At 38.7% G+C, this 23270-nt stretch overlaps 1 protein-coding gene across 7 annotated transcripts in view; it reads left to right on the top strand.

Annotated features, from left to right (window-relative positions):
• Positions 1–23270, top strand: part of map4k3a (mitogen-activated protein kinase kinase kinase kinase 3a) — an 82493-nt gene that overhangs the window by 47319 nt on the left and 11904 nt on the right. For 2 of the 7 annotated variants that reach the window (XM_035520771.1, XM_035520768.1), the window contains 9 exons: positions 314–392; positions 798–856; positions 2383–2445; positions 6165–6223; positions 10196–10234; positions 14722–14760; positions 15457–15516; positions 18151–18202; positions 18481–18646. In XM_035520771.1, the coding sequence (XP_035376664.1) occupies positions 314–392; positions 798–856; positions 2383–2445; positions 6165–6223; positions 10196–10234; positions 14722–14760; positions 15457–15516; positions 18151–18202; positions 18481–18646 (616 nt within the window). The remainder of the gene's footprint in view (positions 1–313; positions 393–797; positions 857–2382; positions 2446–6164; positions 6224–10195; positions 10235–14721; positions 14761–15456; positions 15517–18150; positions 18203–18480; positions 18647–23270) is intronic. The other 5 variants (XM_035520773.1, XM_035520769.1, XM_035520774.1 and 2 more) reach the window with 3 other exon arrangements.

Genomic DNA, 23270 nt, shown 5'->3' with positions numbered 1-23270 from the left:
GTCCTCTAGGTACCGCTACAGCCCTTAATTACCAATACGCCCCTTATTTACAAGTACACCCCCTAGGTACCGCTACGCCCATTAGTTACAGATACACCCCCTAGGTACTGTTATACCCGTAGTTACCACTACGCCCCCTCAATCACCCCTATGCCTTCAAGCTACTGCAATGCTTTCAAGCTTTTGCTACGCCCGTACTGTTTTTCTAACAGTGTTTTAGAGGAATAATAGCGTTGCACTAATTAGTGATATTATGCTGATTACTTGAAGTGGACTCGACCCAGTGTTTCATCATTTCTCTGTTTTTCCCTAGCCTCCCATATCTGTTCCTCAGCGCATTCACTCGAAGAGTCGAAATGCTCGGGAAGGGAAGACGTTGTCAGAGATTAACTGTAAGTTCATGTGTGTGCGTTCCTGCTTTTCTGCCCTGGGAACATGTTGGTCTACTCATCTTCCCTTCTAGAAGACTGATCAGTCTGCAGTAAAATACCAGAATGTGCCACCCTGTTCTCTCAGTGTGCAGGCACGTGTGTGTATCTGTGTCTACGCTACACCCTGTTCTCTCAGCGTGCAGGCACGTGTGCGTAACTGTTGATGCTACACCCTGTGTGTGTCAGTGTGCAGGCACATGTGCATATCTGTGTTTGCTCTACATCCTCTTCTCTCAGTGTGCAGACATGCCTGTGTATCTGTGTTTATGCTACGTCCTGTCCTCAGTGTTCAGGCACGTGTGTGTATCTGTGTTTCTGCTGCATCCTGCCTTTGCCGAAAGCTTCAGTAAGTGTTTTTCTTCCCAGTTGGCCAGGTGAAGTTTGACCCACCTTTAAGAAAAGAGACTGAGCCCCATCATGAACCAGTGAGTATCTGCGCTCTCTTCCATTCACCCAGTAAAACCAGAAAATCTTCCCTCCTGTCTGTAACTGTCCAGTCGTCCCTCCTGCCTGTCACTCTGTCCACTGATGTGATTAGCTCAAAACACAGAACAAAATTACAGGTTCAGGGACATTTTGGGCACAGCTCTTGGAGGGGAAAAAGCCAATGTCAAACCCAGTCGGACATCCGTGCTCTAGAAAACCTAGTCTGATATCACTGCTCTAGAAAAGGAACAAAAAAGGAAAACCTACTTCTGGCTTTACCAGTACCACTCACTCATGCATGTGCGCACCCTCAGTCAAGGTAAAAGTGGCTCAGATTGGGAAGTATTCTATAAAAAAAAAAAACACACACAGCACAAAAAGACATTGACAGCCATATGAGTCAGGAAAAAAAAAGTAAATTATCTTGAGATTTCTCTTGATGTCCCTGCTAAGAGCTAACATAATCATGCAGTATTTTTGGACTGTACTGCTGAGAGCTACCAGACCCAGAGTGTTTGACTGAGTGGAATGCTGCAAAGGGCGTCCTGGGGTTATCATGCTTCAGTTTGTCAGACACATACCTACACCACTTACCCACCAGTCTCACGTTTTGCAACACGTTTATTTCATATAGACTTAATAGTAGTAAAAGTAACAGTACAGTGAATTTTGGTAGAAAAACAGAAGAGCTTATGAGCTGAATAAGAACATAATGCTTGGAGAATATGTCTGTGTGTTCATAGAACATATATTGATGCTCCGTTGTTTCTTGGCAAACTAAGTGCTGTTGCAGTGCTATTTATTTCATGCCTAAGAGAGCTAACATGTAGTCATAAATGTGTGAAAGACTACAATAAAGAGAAAGATGTATACCAGCAAGATTGGGTTTACCCCAATTTCCAAACCAGGGAGTAAGCCTCAAAAGACAAAGGCCAAATTATCTCTTTCTAAAAAGGATGTAAAAGGCCTCTGGGCATACATTTTAGATACCGAAGACAAGAGAGGACGAAATAAGTTGGGAACTGAATAGACTACATTACAGACCAAGTTCAAATCTTTTAATATATTATATATATATAAAGAGATTTAAGTTGTCCAATTATTAGAACAATACATAAAATACAGCGTGATTTCTTTATGGTTCACACCATAGCTGTCATTGTAACTTAACGTCATATTCTTGATTTAGTTCCTATGTATTGGTGTAGAGCCCCCCCCCAAAAAAACAACCCAAGATCCGCATTCTTGTTTGACTATGGCATTTTTTCATTTATTTTTGCTGTTGTTGTCTTCTGTTCCATTGCATCTGTGCCCTGTGTGGGAGTTTGCAGTTGGAGGGCTTGTGACACTACAGCATGAGACCCCAACCAACCTTCCTCGCCCACCCCTGTGCCCCATCCCAAACTGTTTTTTTTTTTTGTTGTTGTTTTTTTTTTAATCCCATCATCCTTTGTGACTGTAGAGGTCCTCAGCAGGTTCCCAGCCTGTGTGTTAACTGCAGTTTCTTGGTCTGTTCACTAAACAGCTCGACACTGACGATTTTTTGGACTGTGCAGAAGAAATATACTACACTGCAAGATCTAATCTGGTATTTTTGTCCTTTTTTTGCTCCATCTTGTCTTTGTCCTGCACCTTCTTTCTGTGGTAGCTGCTCATCTGCTTTGAAGCATTCATGTGGCTCTCTCCTCCATTCTCACCACTGCCTCATTCAGATTCTAAGCTTCCATGTTATAATCATGTTGTAGTCATTGCATTGTGTTGGTCCAGTTTAGATGTGTTGATTGATGATCACGGTAGTACGTGTTTCGAACTCTGGATCTGTCTGGATCTGTGGGTCTGTATAGTGACCTGTCTCTCAACGCTGATCTATCCTGGTCTCTTAAGGAATCAAATGTGTTGCCAAAGCTTCAGAAGGGCATGTCTGTTTTAGGTACATCTTCAAAAACTAAGAACTATGAAGAGTGCAAGAGGTAGAGAGAGGGAGAGAGACAGACTGGAGAAAGCGAATAAAGCTTGGCCCCAGAGGGACAGTTAGGCAGTAGGTCTGAGTGAGTTAAGAATACTGTCTCAGCGAGTGCCAACACTTTGCAAGATATGCATGCTCACACATGCCCGCGCACAAATGCAAAGAGCCAGCAGCAGCCAGAGTTTAAAATGTAGGGTATCCTGCAGCTGGGGCCATGTGCTGTTCTGGGACGCATCTTGTGACCTTTGGCCCTTGGCCGCAGTTCCTAATGTTCCGCTACCAACAGCTTTACAGGAAGGAAGAGTAAGGGGGGAGGAAAGGAGTTTATAACAGCATGAAGTTGTACTCCTTCTTCCCTTGCTGGGGTTTTTGCTCTCTCTCCCTACCTACCTCTTTTACACACACACACACACACACACACACGTACAAGTACAACACACTCTTGACTTTTCTTTCTGTCTCTGTCTGCCTCCCTCTCCATCTGACACAGGGAAAAGATTCCCTTCAGCAGTCTTCTAATGAGGCTATGACTAACCATAACCCTGGGCAAGGGGAAATTTGGCTTGTAAATCTGCAGGAAAAGAAAAAAGAAAAAAATTTGATCAAGGAGGATTTGGCCATAGGGAGGGGGACAAACCTCAAGGTGATGCAGTTGTCTGGGGGTTGGGGATTGCTGCCAAGGCAGGTGTGTGGGTATGTCACGCAGACTCCTGTACGATAGACAGAGCAGATCCGTGCAGCAGGACAAAGAAGCTCACATGTTGCTTGAACCAGCTGGACCTGCAGAACAATCCTGTCACATCTCTCCTGAGCTTCAGTGTAATCAATTCTTTGTGTATGTGAAAGGAAGGGAGCTTCCCATGGGCTTTTTTAGAGGCAGAGGTGATGTGTGGTCCACAAATGAAAAAATGGCCATTTCATTTATTGAAAACATAGCAAGAATATATGAGAGGGGCAGGACTTTCTTTTAACGGGTAGAGCGTGAAGCAGAAACGATGCAAGTTCTTTTGCCATTTTCAGCAGACGACGCTGTACAGGTACTCCGAAATCGATTTGCCTTGCGTCCCACCAGTTACACCACACATGATGGTCTCTGTAACGCTACAACCTTAGCAGGGCACCATCTGTGGCCATTCAGTGTGTAATAAGCATCAGTGCCAGTTGGCCAGCCGTTTGCTCTCCGAGTGTAAATTAACAGAGGAGCTCAGAATGGGGATGATCTTGTAATGGGTGCTGTGGAAGTAGGGACCGTTGCAGGAAGCGCAGTTGAAACGTTGCAACCAGGGAGTTTATATGAGTGGACGGCATAACTGCAATTGAAAAGTGAAGCCAAAATGTCTCTGACGCCCTCTAGCGGCTTGCTACAGTACAGGTTTTAACCGTGGCTGTGTAAGTGAGCCAAAATAACATTTGAAGTTTTTAGTATTTTTTTTCTTTATGATGCATGCATTTTCTATTAAAATACACTTGTGCTGTGAGCTAACCTTCAAATGTTATCATTTCATGGATCTCTCAGGAAGAACAATGTTTTTTGTTTTGTTTTTTTGTATTTTGACAGTCCTTTGCTATTCTCATCTAAAATATTTTTGTTGACATGTTGGCAATCGATATTTGTGTACATTTTTCTAAAAATAGGTTAATTTAATCTTCACATCTATTATATTTCACTAGAGAAAACTGAGATGCGTTTCCTAGAATTACCATGGTTGTATCACAGGCATGACAAAATAAGATTTATTTATTTATTTATTTTTGGGAGCATTTTGTAAATCTAGTCTGCAAAGCATGTATACATCCATAGTTACTTTATTAATGTGGGTGTGCAGTGTGCAGACGGTTCTGTGTGTATGTGGTGTTTGTCTACAGCTCCAACCTCTTTCTCAGTCTTCTCCAGAAACTCTTGTTGCGCTATGATTGCATTGGCAGCATATCTAGAGATCCTTGCATTTCCTGGATTTGCGCTTCCTCTGTGAAATGCAGTGCATGTTTGTCCTTTTGGTCAGTGTGTATTGATTTTGTATAATGTCTGAAATATTTTGTGTATTTTTAAAACGTGGAGCAGGCATTTTCATGATGAACATGTTTTATGATTTGACAGCGCATTTTTAATTCACAGTGTGTTGAGTTTTCTCCGCCACTATCAAAGAGTCACAGAGATTTTTATTAGTTTTGTTTGCTTGTTTATTTTTTAGTAATGGCTGTCAGGATGTAAAGACAGTTTTGGCCAAAGTGCCCATTACAAACTCAATCAAAACATAAATAATGATTGTAAACACTTTAGTTCTAATCCACTCTGTTCAATCTTTTTTTTATTATATTATAATTTTCAGAGTTTTTCTATATGAAATTAGAAATGTTGATTAATTGCTTGGAAAGTAAAAGCTAAATAATTACTAACATTCATATTTACTCTCTAAAATATATGTACATATTTTAAATGTTTAATTCCTTGTTTTCATTGCATTAATGGTATTTGCTGAGACAAAGGAGCCACAGATCGATCGGTTTGATAAAAGGCCCACCACCTAGCTAGCTACTTGACATTTTAACCACAGACCACACCATAGCCAGCTAATCTATGACTTGGCTGCTTTGAGGGTGTGTGATTGTATTTACTTCTGTTTGACAGTTCTGTTCTGACAGAGCTCTGAAGTGGCAAAACAAATGTAATGACATGTTTCATGCTGTAGGCTAGCTGGCATCCAAATTATTATTTATATATATATATATATTTGTCATGAATAGATTGAACAAGTTATCAATACAGAAAGTGAACAGGATATTGCATGTTGTATATCAGTATAGAATGTAGGCATGTTATTATATGTGAACAGTGAACAGTTTTATATGGCATCAATGGAGTCTTGTTGTTCACTCAAATACACAGTCTTTGGTTGTGATCTGCTGTTACAGTTGTTAACATGTAATCCTTTGCATCATTTAGCTGCTCTTTTCCTCACTCACATTACTAATATTAATTAAACACAACTGATAAGGCATGGCAAATGTGGCCAATACAGCTCAAATTTAGAAACAGGATCAAACATATCAAATATTGTGACTTTCAGGCACAATATTTTAACAACTAAAATATTGTTGAACATATTCAGTTACAGTGACTGTGTTCACTATAGCGGTCTTAACCCTAGTGCAGTAGGGAACGCCAGCTACTGAAAAACCATGTACATCGCTTTTATATGTCTGTTATGTTCATGCTCTACAGCAATGTGCAGACACCTTTTCACAAACGTGCATCTCTGTGCATGTGGATTGGTTCAGTCGTGCCGTGTGGTGGGCAGTGTGTTTACCATTCACCCTGCTCTCCTTCCTTTCTCCCACAGGATCTCCACATGGACTATGGACCAGACTCTCCCACTGGCTCTCTCCTTGGGGGAAATAAGTAAGTGCTTAGTGAGTACTCATAAGTGCAGAGTGAGCGTGGTCACTTTGGCTACATGCTTTAACTTGGGAATGAGTAAAACACCTTCAGATAGGAAAATAGTCAAGGATTTGGTCTTTAAAAACACTCCTTCACGGTGTGGGTCATTGCACATAAACACAAGGAGAGCACTAAAATGTTGAATTGTTCCATATTATTTATGATGAAGACATGTCTTGAGGAAAGTTGAATTCTAGATTTTTGTAGCATTTTCTTTAAAAGAGGATTTGCCTATTACACATTATTGATATACACACTGGGGATTAAGTCTGAAATCATTTTAGGTAGACTAGGTTATCAATATATGAGAGGTGCAGTCAGCATTCATCTTTTGTGTTTTTGTTTTTGAAGCACAGCTAGTATCTGTGACAAATGTAGATTCTGTAAAGCTCCTTTTTTTGCAACATTTGTTGTAAAAAGCACTATGTAAATAAATAGTTGAATTTAATTGAGCTTTATGTATAAGCCTTTGGGAGGTACATGACAGTCAGTTAAGGTCTAAATATGCTGAGTTAACCTAAACAATACTCTAGCAAATTCCTATTTGGCTACATTAACTATGAGTCTAGTCTCTTGAGAACACTGGAGCATTGTTCTGGGACATTGTAAATACTGCTCCCAAGTATTACTTAAAATTACTTCATTATTCAATACACAGCACACCCTCCTATAGACCAGAAATAACTTTATTCATCAATCACTGAAAGGTTGGTAGTGCATTACAGAGAACAAATCTCATTACTGTATATAAGAATGTAATCTTGATGGCATGATGAAGGCAGCAATCTCTTGAGTGCTGGCAGACAACAGCACTTAATAATAACCCATAAGTAGGTCATTTACTCATAAACGTCCCCAACCTACCTGGTCGACACCCGTCTTCCAATGTTCAATTAAATGAGTACACGATGGAACATCTGAAAATAAAGAAGGAAACTCTAAAATAAGGTCCCTCGACTCCATTTCTCTCTCCTCTGGCAAATGCCCCCATAAAGTTTCCAACTAACTTAATATATTTTAATTCCTACGCCATCGAACCAACACGTCAACCTGTGTAAAATAACCACTGTTGCAAAATAGCCATACCATTGTAAATAAGGCCTGCATCATCACACTGTGCTGAAATGATCTCGTTGCAAGATGTAGAAAGGGGAAGGTCATGCAAAAACCTTCACATCAGTTACATTCTCAGATGCACTCGTAGTATTCAGATTGATCATGGAGCTAATGGCTCGTGTTACTGCACAAGCTGTAAACACTTCCGGAAAACCCTGAGCATGGTTCTCAGGCTCAGAACCCACTGACATGACTTTAATCAAAAGTAGCAGCAATGCTCCATACATGCATCGTGCCACACACACGTTCACCTGCCAGAATATTCCCCCAAATTACAGCTACTCCCACTACCAGCAAGGTGGGGCAAGCGAGTATCATCACCCCTTCTCCTCCTCTCTCCCCCTTTCTATCTGTACAAGATCTGACCGTCACTCAGTTGTATGCAAGTGAGCACAAAAAAGTTTACAACCCAGAACCTTAGGTGAAAAATGCAAAGCCGACCGCAGAATGAAGGACTCGCATGCTCTGTATCGCAGGATATTTCAACAGCCACCATCTGTGAGATGCCAGTCAGAGGCATAACCTTCTTTGATAAGCAGAGCAGAAAGGAAGTCACAAACGGAGGACATTCCTAAATTAGCCATGCTCTGTAGCTCTGTTATGCCAAGCACTCTAGAAGCTGACAGCACTTCAGTAACTCGTAGCTTCTGGCTTCACCATTCTCTGCTCTGCCTTTGTCAGTGGTTTCCTCTCAACTGTAGAAACTGCCACTTCACCTGATGGAAAGCCACCAGCATTACCATAATTAAAAGTGTGTTTGCAGTGGCTGTTATACATATAATGTTCCCTGATATTACCCCTTTGGAAAAATACAAAGCCCTATGCTGAAACTGTGGCTTCCAACACTGGTTTAACCTTTTTCTCATTTATGCAGCTAGTGATTCGATCAGAATATTTTTAAACCACTCAAACATGATCAGGTTACTTAAACTCTCAGACGTCTTCACCAGCTCAGGCATACACCAGTTAGCTAACGAGTAGTTAGTTAACCCTTGCAAATACCTGAAAAATCTATCCTTAATTACCTGAAACACTGCCTGTATACTTCAGGAACTAAGGCTTTTTAAACAGCTTTCTTAACTTGCTTATACACTTTTTGTTCCTCCACTGACAAAACTATATATGGTTCTTAAGCCTTGCCCCAACCTACGCTTGCAAAAGTAAGATGCGTTGACATTCATTCTAACCCTTATCTTCTGCACAACACTCATAAAACATCAGGATACCTCTCATTACATTTTAGCAACAAACTAATCATGCTAGATATATCTAAAACATTTACTGCCCACCTCACACCAGAATTCCTCCCTATAATACTTATATGGAAGTTTATCTTTAGTCATTAGTCTTAGCCACTCATTTTCCTCTGCCAACTTGGCTTCTTCTACTTGCCTTAATGGTCTAATTTTCATGCCTTAAATTTTTTGGTATTGTAATTGCCATTCATGTTCATATTCTATTGAGTGTAATTCTAATAATTGCTTTCATTGTTAAAATGTTAACCCAGAATAACCCACACTGTAAGAACCAAAGGCCTTTGTGCACGAAAACCCTTAGGCTGCTCTATTGAAAACTAAAGCAAATGCTCCTGTGTTTGCAAGCTCATTTCTCATAGCCTATTTTTGTTTCTTTATACCATTTGCCATAGCAGATAGAATATTATTGTGCAATAATTTAACAATGAGTTAAGGCTTTAAATATGGTAAGTTAACCTAAACAATGCCCAATAAAAATAATCCCCTATATTACTTATGACCTTACTCATTTTAAATTAAAAACAAGACTGAGCACCACATGCCACTCAACTGCAAAGCAATCTTCTTGCGGTTAAAAACAACAAATCAAAATAACAAACTACGTTATATCCTCTAGGTATAAATTAATAAATAAAGAACAGCCACCCTGGACCAGTATAAGTTATATCTTCTAGCAACAATAAAACAAACAAATCATACCAATTTCCTAAACCAAAATACTTCTTGGGACCAAGTATACCATGTGCATTCGTCTACAGGGTTCAGCAAAATGTAACCAAATTTAGCTGCCCAGTAAATATCTTTACCAAGAATGAATGAGCTCCATGTGTTGCAGTATGCAGGGAAACACAAAAGGGGGACCACACATGAATGAAAACTTTAGTATTTACTTTCAAAAAGGAAAAATGTGGGGGAAAGGGTCCCAGCAAGCTTGACCAATAAGATTCTGCACGTCGAGGCCACAGAGCACACCACTCTCTGAGCTTTGGGCTTGGGCTTCAGGTCTGGATCCACAATGTTGGAACATAATCATGATTTACAGGAGTCACTTCCTCTAAGGATTACAATAAAAGCTACTAATAAACAGGGTAATTGTTTCATACCACTACCACCGTTGTATTTGATGTATTTGATGGCCATTTTCACTGTGAGATGTTATGGCGTGACATGTTGACAATGTGAAACTGTTGAGCTCTTTGATGGATTTCTCCTCAGCAATGAGATATCTACATCTTTAGTACTGTATGTCGGCACGCACATATACACACAGTGCGCTTATAGGCTGAGCGTGCAGAATGTGTTGAACAGAAGGTGGAGAAATGGAGTGTGAGTGTAGTGCAGTTTTCTCTCCCCTGTGTGTGTGTGTGTGTGTGTGTGTGTGTGTGTCTCCTTGTCCTTTCCATGTCATTCCCAGCAAGCTCCAACAGATGGGTCTCAGGCAACACCATAATTCTCAACCTGTGATTGCCCTGTCTGTCTGTCTACCTACCTACCCATCTATCCATCCACCTTTCTGGCCATCTTTCTTTCTGTCTGTCTTTCTATTTTTCCTTATTCCCAGGGAAAGCTGCGTTAGAAAACTGTTTGGGTTCAGCTTCAGGTGAACAGTTAGTTATTTTAGGCTCTAGGCATTCTGAAATTGAAGAAGTTGGTGTGCTAAACTCAGAGTCTCACTTGGTATCATTCCTTACTGCATTCTAACAGCCTTCTACTAATTGCATGAATTATGAACATTAATGATTAACAACCAATAAATATTTAATTAGTGATTTCATTTTTGATTTATAATTTACAAAATTTCCCAAATTTTAATTTGGTACTCTTATTACTGAACAAGCTTAAAATGCCTTGGGTTTAAAATGATTACTTAGAGGTGGCATATTTGGATTTTCAGTGTGTGTTTCCAGATGAAAATAATTTCAAAACTAGTCAACTAACCAGTTAAATACACTGGCATCACTAGGGATTTATTAAAAATTCAACCTCCTGTAGTTTCAAGCCCCCAGTAGTTTGAGCCTAACAACAAATATTTTACTAGAACGGCCACAGTTATCACATTTTACAGTTTTGTTGTCAGCAATTTGTTGCACAGCAGTGGCTTAAAAAGAAGAAACATTTGTCTTTGATTTTCTGTTTGAAAATGTTTATCAGTAATGTTACCTAATGGGAGTGGAGATGTCATGAATAATTCAACCAATCCATATACATTTATAAGATAACAAAGCATAAGGTTGTGTGATATGCATAATCTTAATTGTTGTTTTAAGGATGTGCAAGCTCACACTACAGAGTACATCACCAACTTTTCAAAAGCCAATCAGAAATGAGAGTCCATACTTTCACTACATCATGTGACCTAGGGATGAACTACTGAGCATGCACATTGAGAGTGCATCGGAAATTAGTTGTTGTAAAGCACAGCTCGAAAACTTGTTTCACTGTTTAAGAACTAACCACCAACATGAAGACAACATGACAACATGAAGACTAAAAAGCTTTAGAAGTCAGCTGTCTATAACAGGCCTTACCAGCCAAGGTACCAGAACAAAACACACACTGCATATTTTAGCAAAGTCATTCTGCAAGAAAAGAGCTGAGACAAACGTTCTCTCTAATTAGAATGTTTCTTAAATATCGTGTTTACGTTTTCATTAATAGGCAACAATTAATATCCTTTTAGGTGATTTAGTTTAACTTTTCTAAGCACATTTACATTTTACAAGCACATTTTACAAGGATGCATAATATCATTTACTTATCAACAAATCCCAGAATATTAAGAGATACATTTTTGTTAATAATGTTCAACCTTAACCAGGTTTGTTTCACAGTGAAATCAATATATTTTTATAGCTACTTGCGAGCGGACGACATCAAAACCGTATCGTTTGTTGTTCATTAACATTAAAAAGTCATTTTTAGCTGTTCCCTGTCTATATGCTTTGCTTTTCCTTCAATAATGTGATGTGTAAAATCTCTACCGTTCCTTTTAACCTTTTTATCCTACTTTTGGAAGAACGCGCGTATGCCCATGTCATCTATTTTCTGCCTTTGTGCTTAGTGGGCGCGGAGGGGCCCAAGCTTGGCAGATACGATAGTGTAACTTTTAAAGTGACATTAGTGCTAAAGCCCACAGTTTTAATACAGTTTTAATGTGGCTTAAGCTTTGAAGGTTCGCTCCTAGCCGTGCCCTTAGTTAAATAATAATCGATTAGATTAAATGAAAAGGAAAAAGCTAAATAAATTCAAGCAGTCGAACTTCAGACAAAGAGTGAAATGATGGGAGATTGCTTGACTGTAAAAAAAAAAAAAAAAAAAAAAAGGTTTCTTGGTTTCTTGTTCAAAGGTTGAGAGTAAGAGGGGTTTGAAGGATTTAATAAACATGATGGACAATATGGGGAAATGAAAGAATAATGAAGTGGAATAAACAGTGTTATAAAACATGAATTTGATTAGAATGTTCAGTGTGGCTTATTACAGTCAGATTCTGTATGATATGAACCTCAGGGAAATGTAGATCTTAGTCACAGCTCTGGCATGTAAGAGTTACTTTATCCTTCTCTCTAGCCACATGTCAGCTGCAGCCACATGGATACACCACCACGCTGACAGAAAAATAAATCACAGCTCACTTCTCCTGACACCGTGAGCAGCTGTTTAAATAAGTTTTTGGCAGTACTTGTAAGTCAGGGAAATCGGGTGGTTAATTCTAGGTTTTTATGTTGTGACAGCACACAAGGCTGTTGGCTGGGCCTCAGCAGACTGCAGTGTAAAGGTGATCGCAGGGCTCATAACCCATAATGCATCATGATGATGCTGACAGCAGGGCAGCATGAGAACATACATCTTATTTTTCCATTGGACTTCAGGGGCGTCATCACAATCCCCTTCACCAGTGCAGAATCTGGCCTTATTGCACCTTTGACAATAAGCAAAAGGTTTTAAAAAAAATGGTACCCTTACTCAGACTTAAACGTGTTGTGGGCTTTTTTCTGTAGTTTCTTTTTTGTAATCGCTTGTTCTAAACAAATCTTGCGTCTGCAATTTATTCATTAAGCTCAGTCTTTTAAAGTTTAAACTTCAAGGAGAAATTCATGGAAACCTCCCAATTACTGAGAATTCCAGTAATTACTGAGGATCCCTGAGTCCCAGTTTGACAAATTGAGACACACTTTGCAGACATGGCAAATATAATGTGTTTATGGAATGTTTGCATCCCTTACCAACCTCAGTATTTTATGCTGCGCTTAGCTATTTATTTGAATCTTGCATCCTTCTCATTTGCATATTCAAAATATTAGTCCAAGCTGCTACTTTTTTAAAAACATTTTTTGGCATTTGTTAGTCTCTTACAAAAATATCTTAATCCAATATAGTACTGCAAGTAACGGCTACTTCCACCAGAAGAAAATAATTTGATTAGACAGACTTTATTGTCCAATAGGGAAATTTGGCTTGGACACAGACAGTTGTGTTGCCATAAACATACAATCATACCACCAAAAAATGTTTGCTGCATTTGCTATAGCCTGTACAAGGGAAATGCTTGTTTTAAAAGGGCTGACCATAATTGATCATTTCTATGCCTCAAAAGCTCTAGATAAGTATAACCTGGCACCCTTAGAGGCAGGAATTACATGCATTCAGTGCTTAATTTGTAAAAGATGAGGTGAGGTGAGGTGAGGTGATCCAGCAAAGGGGGCAGGGAGGAAAAAAGGTCCCTGAACATTTAGAGAGAATGTGTGTGACCTCACCATTGGTGAGCTTCACTGCAGTTACACCCACTGAGTGGCTGCAAATGCCATGGAATCACACAAATATTTCAAATCTGAAAGAGCTGTTGTATGATTGATTGACAGTACAAATCGGTTCAGTAAGAATACGGAGCTATCATTTTACAGCCCACTGAAAGCTAAAAGAGAAGACCATGTTTGCTAGAAGACAAACCCAGTTTATTTAGCTAGGTAACTTTGTAGATTTGGACGTTGTACTTGAAATGGAGAAACATAAAAGATCACGATGACCACAAGAATTGATATTTTGTGTCAGATTTAATGGTAACATCGGATGAGAAATTGTTTTATCTGCACAAATATATAACATTACTGAGTGGCAGTGTTGGTTACAAACAAAGTAGTCCTAACTAGCTTACAGTTTTCCCAGCAAAAGTTACTTTAATTTCACCATCAAATCCTGCCTCATAATATGACTAAGCGTCAAGGCTTTTGTAGGCTTTACTTGGTGTATTTCCCTTGTGTTGATCAGGTACATATAAATGTCAGGAAACCTGATTCCTGACCACGTGTCAATATTCATGTACCACTGGTTCTTTAGTCATTTCTATGGATCGTTGTCAAGTCCAGCTGTGTTTTAATTTAAGCAGATAATTGCTTCTTTCATTCCAGGTTTTGCCTTTTGCCCTAATAAACACAGCCATATTGCAGAAGGTTTTGCCAGTCACTCTGACTGAGGGGAAGTATTCTGACAGAAAGTGACATCAATGCATACCCTCTATAGAGTTCCAAGTACTTCACCTAATACAATAACATTCTGAATAGACCTACCGTTAGCGTGATTAATTACTTACTTTAATTTATATTTAAAAACACACCACAGAGGTGCAGGACCCACATAAATATGTTTCAGAATGTAGGCACTCCAAATATGAGGGGCACCGGATTTTGTTCTGGCAGGATCTGGCCCAAATTAAGCACTACATGCATTTAATTTCAATAAGATGAATGGGCCATTCAGAAAATCAAATTAGGTCCCCACTTAGCGCATGTCTGCAATATACAGGAGACAATAATGTTCCATATGTATTTATTGATCTTTTGAAATTAACTAACTTAAGTCACCAACTCTGAATACAGCCCACTGTGAACGAGAGGCAGATCCAACAAGCACTCAGTTCAGTAATTTGCTATTTTCAAATGCAAATTTGCTTGACGTTAATTAAGGGTCCTTTTGCGGCATTGGAATGCACTAAGAATGTGCTTGCTTTTGTAAAATGGTTCCTCTCCGTCATGCACCAAGACCAACTGGGCTCTTTATTTGAATCTCATTTGTTGAATTGTTTTGTCGCAGGAGTCTCTTGAAATCCGTGGAGGAGGAGCTGCACCAGAGGTACGCGGCGTTTACATCCACCTTTAATTATCTTGTTCTTCCTGTTTCTCCAAGGCTCTCTCCCTTTTCTCATCTTTCCCATGTCACTGCCCTCTTCTGCTGCTCTCTGTTCTTCTCCACTCTCTCCATCTACCATTCTCTCTGGCCTCTCCTGTTTAAGCTGGTTTTTCATCTGATCAATATTTGATGTGACCTAACCTTGCCCCTCTGCGCTTGGCCGAATGAAAGGGTGGACTAATGTGCTTGGATGTGCTACAGAGATCAGTGTTCGTTACAGTTTGCCTTCACTCTTTGGGGAATCCAAGACGTGAAGGCTACAGAGGCAGCCGGTTCAAAAGGATATCTCCACATCTGTCATTTTCGCAATTGCCCAATTTGTGCATCTTATTTTTAAGTGTATTTAAGAAAAATCTCTGAATTGATCCTGTCTGATTTGCTGGAATGCTGAGTCAGTTGGGCCCAGCCGAAACCATAACCTGGCTGTTGCTGTGCCCTCTTGGAACTCCTTAAAATATGCTTTTAATTGCATTGACATTGTGGTATATGTATACTATGTGTATTGTCAATCCTGAACCATTTAAAAGGAAGCATTTGTTTTGTTTCAAACTCGGTAAGCAGTTTGCAGTGTGTTTGGTGTAGCGGGAGGGGGGGGGGGGGTGTACAGCTACTGAGCTCTGCATCTTTCAACCTCCCCAGGGGACACGAGGCACATTTAGAGGAGGAGGAGGAGGAGGAGGAGGATGATGAAATGCACCAGTAAGTCCCTCTGGCTCTCTTGCTTGTGTGGCTCTTCTGTATATTTTTCCCTTCTGTTTACTGTCTTCAGCTTGTCCTCCCCGGAGCCTCGCAGTATTTGGTGTCTGCTGGCACCTTCTGCCTTGGCAGGACTACAAGGTGGCCACTACCTGCTTAAAAGCCATTTTGAGCCTTACAAGCGTTTGCTTTCATTTTGCTCCATGGACAATGGATGGCATCTTGTTAAGATTTCTAGCTCATATAGTTCCACACAACGTTTTACAGCTTTAATCCCAGCACGTCTAGACCCAGAATGAGCAAGCCTGCCACTTGGGATCCTACACCCCACATGATGATGTGACAACTGTGTTGCCCATACTTTTTCAATTATATCTGTGTGGTGCTGAGAATAAAGTGATAATCACTGAGCTGGTAACAATGGTAACATGTTATGGGTATGTCACCTCGGTATTCCAGGAGCTGAATAACCTCAGCAGTGATACGCAACGTATGAGGATTTGCATAGCGGAGTGGTTTGTTATACAGTTTAGCCTAATCAATGGTAAAGCATAAAATGTATTTAACTATTTTGGTATTAAAATATTTTTTAATCAATATAGGCCTATAAAAATGAACATGAAAAGTTTAGCATAGTCTTTTTTTTTTTTTTCCCTTTTACTGCATCTGTAGGTTGTGTCTGTTGCCACATTGAGTCAGAAGTCAAAAGATAATATGACATTCCAACTTTGTGATTAAGGATATTACATGGAAACCTAGTATCTCTGCTTTGGGTGTACGATTTGAGCTGAATGAGAAAGTAGAGCCGTCTAATTCGGATGAAGCAAAGTACTGAGTGACCTTAACATCAGCAAACGTTTTATGTTCTGTATGTGTAGGGCCCTACTAAATTCACGGGAAGAAATCGGTTAATTTCATGAAACTAGCTTCTCAAATCAAGCTGGTGTTTGGCTTCATTCTCTATCACAGAGATGAAAGTGCTTGTCTGTATTCTGACAAAATTCTCTCCATGTCATAGAATTCTAATAGAGTCCAGCCTCACAGTGGAAGTCTGCAGCCAGACCCAGAATTTACTGATGGGCAGAGCTATGCGCTAACAACTTCTAAAAGAAAACAGCATTGTTTGTAACTCCCGACAAAAAGGTTTTTTTCAAATCCAGGGATGTCAGTGTTTATTAAATTTAAATCCACATCAGCCACCCAGCTAGCTATTTTTGAACTTTAAGGAAATACTCCATATGATATTCTCATATAACTCATCTCCATAGAAACAGAAAAAAGCAAGCTGTCATTTAACTGTGTGCTATTCCATTAAGGCACATATCCAAATAATTCACATTTACGAAGTTTAAAAACCCGTAAGCACCAGTTAATGGCTGCTGGTTTTAGTAAACTCTAGGTGCTTACTAGCGGTTTTTGTGTCAGTTATGGAGTTCCTGAAAATAAAATGTTGGAAGATGTCAGATAAATTAATTTCGCATTATTGCAGAGTTCATTGCCTTTTAAATGAAATTAAAATGGAGATTTTAAATTTAGATTATTTTAGTCTGCTTAAAAGTAATGTACTGCAATAAAAATGGCTGAAGTCCTGACAAATACCACTAATTTAAGACCTTTTCAGACAAGATTAGTTTTATGTGGGGAGGGGATAATATAATCATTACCCACCTTTCTCAGTGGTTTTAGTCCCATTCGAATACACTGTCAGTCATTTTTATGACTTGCGCTTTGATGTATCAGTAATGATTCTAGCACATTTTATCTACTATAAAATGACCAGTACAAATAAACCCATTTTATTTTAATCCCATGCAAATTGTCTTGTCAGTAAATTGTCTTATCCTGTGGAAAATTAGTTTTCTCAAGTATGGAAGTGCTTGATGAAGATTTGACTACTATTATTATTACTATTATTATTATTATTATTATTACTATTATTATTATTGTTGTTGTTGTTGTTGTTGTTGTTGTTACTTACTTAGGCACTTACTTGCCAAAGGCTTTCTCATTTGACAGATGCTTCTAGTAGCTTTAGATAAATTTTGCTACATGTAGGTAGCCTGTGAATTTTCAAACCCAAGTTGTTGTTACTATATGCAGTTACATTAAAGCTGGGTGTTGAATTATAGACAGGAAAGTGAGGAATTTGGCACAAATCCCAGACAGACTCCTAGTTCATATTACCTCGAGAGTTGTTACTCCAAGCAAATTGGACGTAATCGGTTCTGTGTTAAAATTTGTTTGCAGACATATGTCCAAAAATAATTCTGTCTGAATAGCTTTTAAATCTCATAACTTGGAAGACTTATATCATGCATATGATAAATATTTAGGTTAATATCCTTAAGAACAGCTTTAACGCCTTAATAACTAGGTACATCATTAACACTCAGATGTATGTTGTTCGCCATCGACATCAACATGACGACTCGCAGTGTTTGCAAGTTAGCTTCACTGTTAGTTGTTGCTTAACCTTTAACATCCACACTGGAATCTTTTGCGGATGACACTCTGCTGTCATACAGGTGCATGCTAATAACACGGGTGTCAAACAGGTGCATGCTAATAATACATTAGGACTATCATTAGCATTAGCAGTGTGACTTTTCTAAAGAGATTCCCATTCCCATTCCACAGAATGAAAAGTTCCACCATACGACCCAGAGTGCCCCCACCACTGCCTCCAAAGGTAACGTATTGAATGGTGATGATAAAACAAACATATGAATGCAGATTAGAATGCAGTGGTTAGAGTGAAGAATGAATAGATGTCCTACGTGATATTTTGATATAGTACATGGCACTTGAATTAGTAAGTACAGAGGCTATAATTGTTATCCTGTATGCAAAAACCCGGCTCAGTGGGCACAAACCGTCAGCGGTTCTAGGTAACACTCTGCTAAACATTGTTAAAAATGCATAAAATTATTCATTTACTTCCTGTTAATCACGGTCTCTCATTCGCAGCCGAAAACCAGCATCGGCCCCGCTGAGAGCTTGTCCACTGAGCATGACGACCACCCAGGGACCATAAAGCGCTGCCCAGTGAGCCAGAGCCCGGCTCGATTAGCTGCTAACGTGCCCCCCCGGCCGCCGCCTCCACGAATGGTCCATCACAAGTTCAGCAGCTTAGGTAATGAAACTGATCATGAAGAACATGGGCCGCTCTGATGCCCAGGGGGTAGCTTGGCAATTGTAGTCAGTTTGGCAAACGGCCTTGTTGAAGGAATGAAGAGGAAGTGTAGAATGAAGAAGGAGGCACGAAGACCTGCCCCTTTCAGTTCGGTTAGACCCTCTTTCATCTACTGCTTCCCCATCACTTCGCGTCACTGCATCCAGTCGGCTATTTACCGGAAACCCACTGCACAGATCTCTAGAATTACCAGAGCATACCATATAAAAATACATCGTCTAACCTCTTTTTAAAGAAATCATTAAAAATGTAATTAAGATGTCATTTCAAACCTGCTTTAAACACTGACCAGTGTTTCATATAGATCCATTTCCTTTATTTTAAGCAGTTAAACATTCAAGAAATAATGACATTTGTGATCTCATGTCTAATGCTGGAAAACCATAAGTAGACAGAATAAGGAGAAGTGAAACTGTCTCAGTGGCAGTACAAGCCCTCTAGCCTCTCTGATATAAGTGCCGGTGGTGGTGGTGTGTGCAGCTGTCGCATGCCACTCAGTGTTACTGTAAGTATGCCATAAAAAATCAGTCCAACTATGATGTTTTGAATATGGAAGATTCATGCAGGATGACCACAGGATAAAGTTCCCAAAGAATCGTTTTCAGGCTAAATATGACTGTAAAAGAAAGCAAGAATTCTCTGAAGGACACTATGCACCATTAGAATCCTCACCCTCAGCTTGTGTGTAACTTTGACTGCAATATACCTGCCTAATTTCTGTGACATATGAAGGTTTGAGACTAACAGAAATGCAGAACACTGCCAGTGGGGTTTTGGATGACAAATATTTTCAGAAACACCCAGTCTTTACACTAGCGCCTGAAGATTTCAGCTTTTAAGCTTACTTATACAAAAGAAGACAGACATTTACCATACTTTTACTATAATAGTATGCTGTCAATCATACCATACTCCTCTCTCTCACTTCACTCACAAATGGTACCGAAGGTGTTTCAAGACCACAGTGATACTATAGTGGCCTGGAATACATATTTAAATATGATTGCATGTGTAAATAAGCGCTTATCTAGAGAGGTTTTGTTATTTGTATGTGCCCTTTTTGTTTGGTCCGGCAATTCTGGAAGAATTCAGGATTTTGAATCATTATGGATACATGAGCCCACATTTTCTTTCCTGAAACTAATTCCAGTACCTGAGCTAAGGGTATCAGTACCAATCTGATACCAATGCTCTATTTCCTATTTAATTTGTATCTAGCTGTGTGAAAATTATTGGAATCTTTCTGTTCTATGTAAAGTAACATGAGTCTTTAATAATACAAATCTTAATTGTAAAATAGAAAAGAAATATACACTCACTAGCATATTTTTAGGAATATCTGTAAGCCTGTTTATGTAATTACCAAATCTGATAATCAGGGCTGCTGCATGGTGCATAAAATCATGCAGACTTGGTTCAAAAACATCAGTTATTATTATTAGTAGTTACATTTATATAGCACCTTTGTCAGACTCAAGGATGCTTTACAGACAGATATCAAACACTCACACACCAATGAGAAGCAGCAACCAATTTGTGCCCGTTCCTCTTAACGACTATCACTATTAATAACAATACTTTTACCATTCTCTGTGGTCCGAACATTGATGATCCTTCATTTTTTCATGAATTCTTCACACAAGTTCTAAACATATCAAACTCTTCAATAATAATAGGTGGGGATTTTAATGTAGTTTTGGATTCATCTCTGGACGGAATAGCTCACTCACAAGCTACACACAGCTGGAACTCTACAGAAACAATGAAACGGTTCATGGAAGATTTGGGTCTAGGTGATGGCTGCCAATTAAAACATCTAAAAGCATTCACATATCACTCATCAGCACATAATTCATATTCACACATTTGACTACTTTCTAATTAGTAGTTCTATAACAAACATCTCACATACATTTACATTTACGGCATTTAGCAGACGCTCTTATCCAGAGCGACTTACAAAAGTGCTTTGTCATTTACCCATAGAATATATCCAAGTACAGTATAGTAGGTTAGATGTAAACATACCAATGAACTAGAATACTGTAGAATACACAAATACACTCACTCACAATTACACTCACAAATACATTCACTTACAATTTGCAACCATGCCCCCATCTCAATCATATGGATTGGAAACCAACAACATAAACCGAACTTCAGATGGCACTTTAATGCATCATTACTCAAAGATCAGGAATTTTATAACTATATTAAGAGAATGCGGCTCCTTTCTACAAACAAATGGTTCCCCAGAAATCTCACCATCACTGTTATGGGAAATTGCCAAAGTAGTGTTAAGAGGAAAAATAATATTGTATGCTACATATAAGAAAAAGAAAGAATTAGAAAATGAAATAAATTTACAATCAAAGAATTAGTAATTAGAAAATATGAATATAAATAATCAATCCAAAGAAACTCAAAATAAATTAAGAGAACTTAAACACCAGAGAAATGATTTGATAAATGAAAAAACAAAAAACAAATGCTTGCTACAAAGACTCAGACAGGAAAACCAAACAATCACCTGTAGAAATCAATCATATTTTCAGAATCTTTTTTGATGAGATATCTTCATCAGATCATGAACCAAAAATAGAAGACATCAGTAATTTTCTGGATAACATCAACATCAATCACCCAAAACTAACAGAAAAACAAAAACAAACGCTTGAAAAAATAATATTGCAAGAAGAATTTCACAAAGCCTTAAATCGCATGCCTAACAGCAAAGCTCCAGGACCTGATGGTTTCCCTGTTGAGTTCTGCAAACACGTTTGGCCAATTCTAGCTCCACATTTTTAACAGACTGGTACAAGAATATAAACAAAGTGGAAAAACTACCAACAAATATGAATACAGTCTCCACTTTATTGGTTTAAAGACCCCACACTACCCTCCAGGTACAGGCCACTTATGAATACATCCTAAAAAAAATCACAAGTAAAGCTCTAGCCATCAGTCGAAACAGTAATCCATGATCCAATACATCCAGACCAAACAGGTTTTATCAAAGGCCGATATTCCTCCACCAGTATGTATATGATGTTGAATATAGTAGAATTTACCTCTCATCAAAAAATACCAACAGCAGTAGTAACCTTGTATGCAAAAAAGGCTTCAGTAGAGTAGTTCAGTAGAGACGTTCTTATTCACTATGCTATATAGATTTGGATTTGGATAATCATTTGTAAATGGGCCCAGATTCATTACAATGCACCTATGGCCAGCGTCATCACTAATGGGATAAGATCACAACCATTTACATTGCATCGAGACAAGGAGTCTCACTTTCTCCTTTCCTGTTCTTTATTTTCATTGAACCATTAGAAGCAGCAATCCGCCAAAATATAATATAAAGGGAATAAACACAGACACACACGGAACATAGAATTAGCCTCGACGCAGATGACATTCTGCTTTTCTTACAAGAACCTCTCAACTCAATAACAGAAACTATCCAAACTATCAAAACTATCTACTGAATAAAGTATCTGGATATTCTATCATTTCGACAAAATCTACAATCCTCCCTTTAAACGTGAGCAAACTTTGATGCAATTAAAACGCTGCCCATCCTCATGAATACCAATCACATTACATATCTGGGTATTAAAGTCTCCCCCAGTTGTCAGAGTTATTCACACTTAATGTCAATCCAATTCTAAAAACAATATGTAACAAACTTCATTAATGGATAAATTTGACCCTTACAGTCTTTGGAAGAATAGCTCCAATTAAAATGATATTGCCTAAAATAAATGATTTGTTTTCAGTGATTCCCATTCAGCCCCTGCCCACCTGCTTTATATCTTTCGACACCTGGATTCTACTGAAAAAATAAATCTCATAGAATCAAACTCACAACATTATAGAACTCAGTCACATGGTGGCCTAGAAGCCCCCAATTTTTTCTATTATTATATTGGAAATCAACTACAATATTTAATAAAATGGATAAAGCCCGTATATCAGAATATGCCTAGACATAGAACAAACGTTATGCAGTGATATAAAATTACAGACTACATCAGTCAGTCAATCAAAAAACATCCATGTTTCAACAGTTTGTCGGTTGCCATGACACTATTCACTGTCCCATTTGGAAATATCCGGACCTTGCCATCAACAAAAAGTATTAAACTTTACATCTTGGATAGAAAAAGGCATTACACATCTTAAACACATTTATCATAACGCACAAGCTCAGCAAAGTGTACATGCTGTACTGAATGGAGTGGAAAGCCATAGGTGGATTTTGTGCTAACATATATCTGGATGTCCTCAGTATAGCAATGGAAATTTAATTATGGCAATGGATAATCTGACCAAGCGGTATAAACAATGAAAAGAAGTGGTCCAAGAACAGATTCTTGAGGAACTCCTTGAGCAACAGGTGCAGGGGTCGATCTGTATTTATCAATAGTCTCACTGTGAGGTAGGCATAAAACCAATCTAATGCTGTTCCTGATATGCCAGTGGAGGAAAGATGAGAAAAGTACATCCTAATTTATTATATCAAACACTGCAATTGTATCAAGAAGAAATAAATTAATGT

Source organism: Electrophorus electricus, chromosome 21 (assembly GCF_013358815.1).
Source record: "Electrophorus electricus isolate fEleEle1 chromosome 21, fEleEle1.pri, whole genome shotgun sequence".
NCBI lineage: Eukaryota > Metazoa > Chordata > Actinopteri > Gymnotiformes > Gymnotidae > Electrophorus > Electrophorus electricus.
This window is presented reverse-complemented; position numbering and strand designations above follow the sequence as displayed.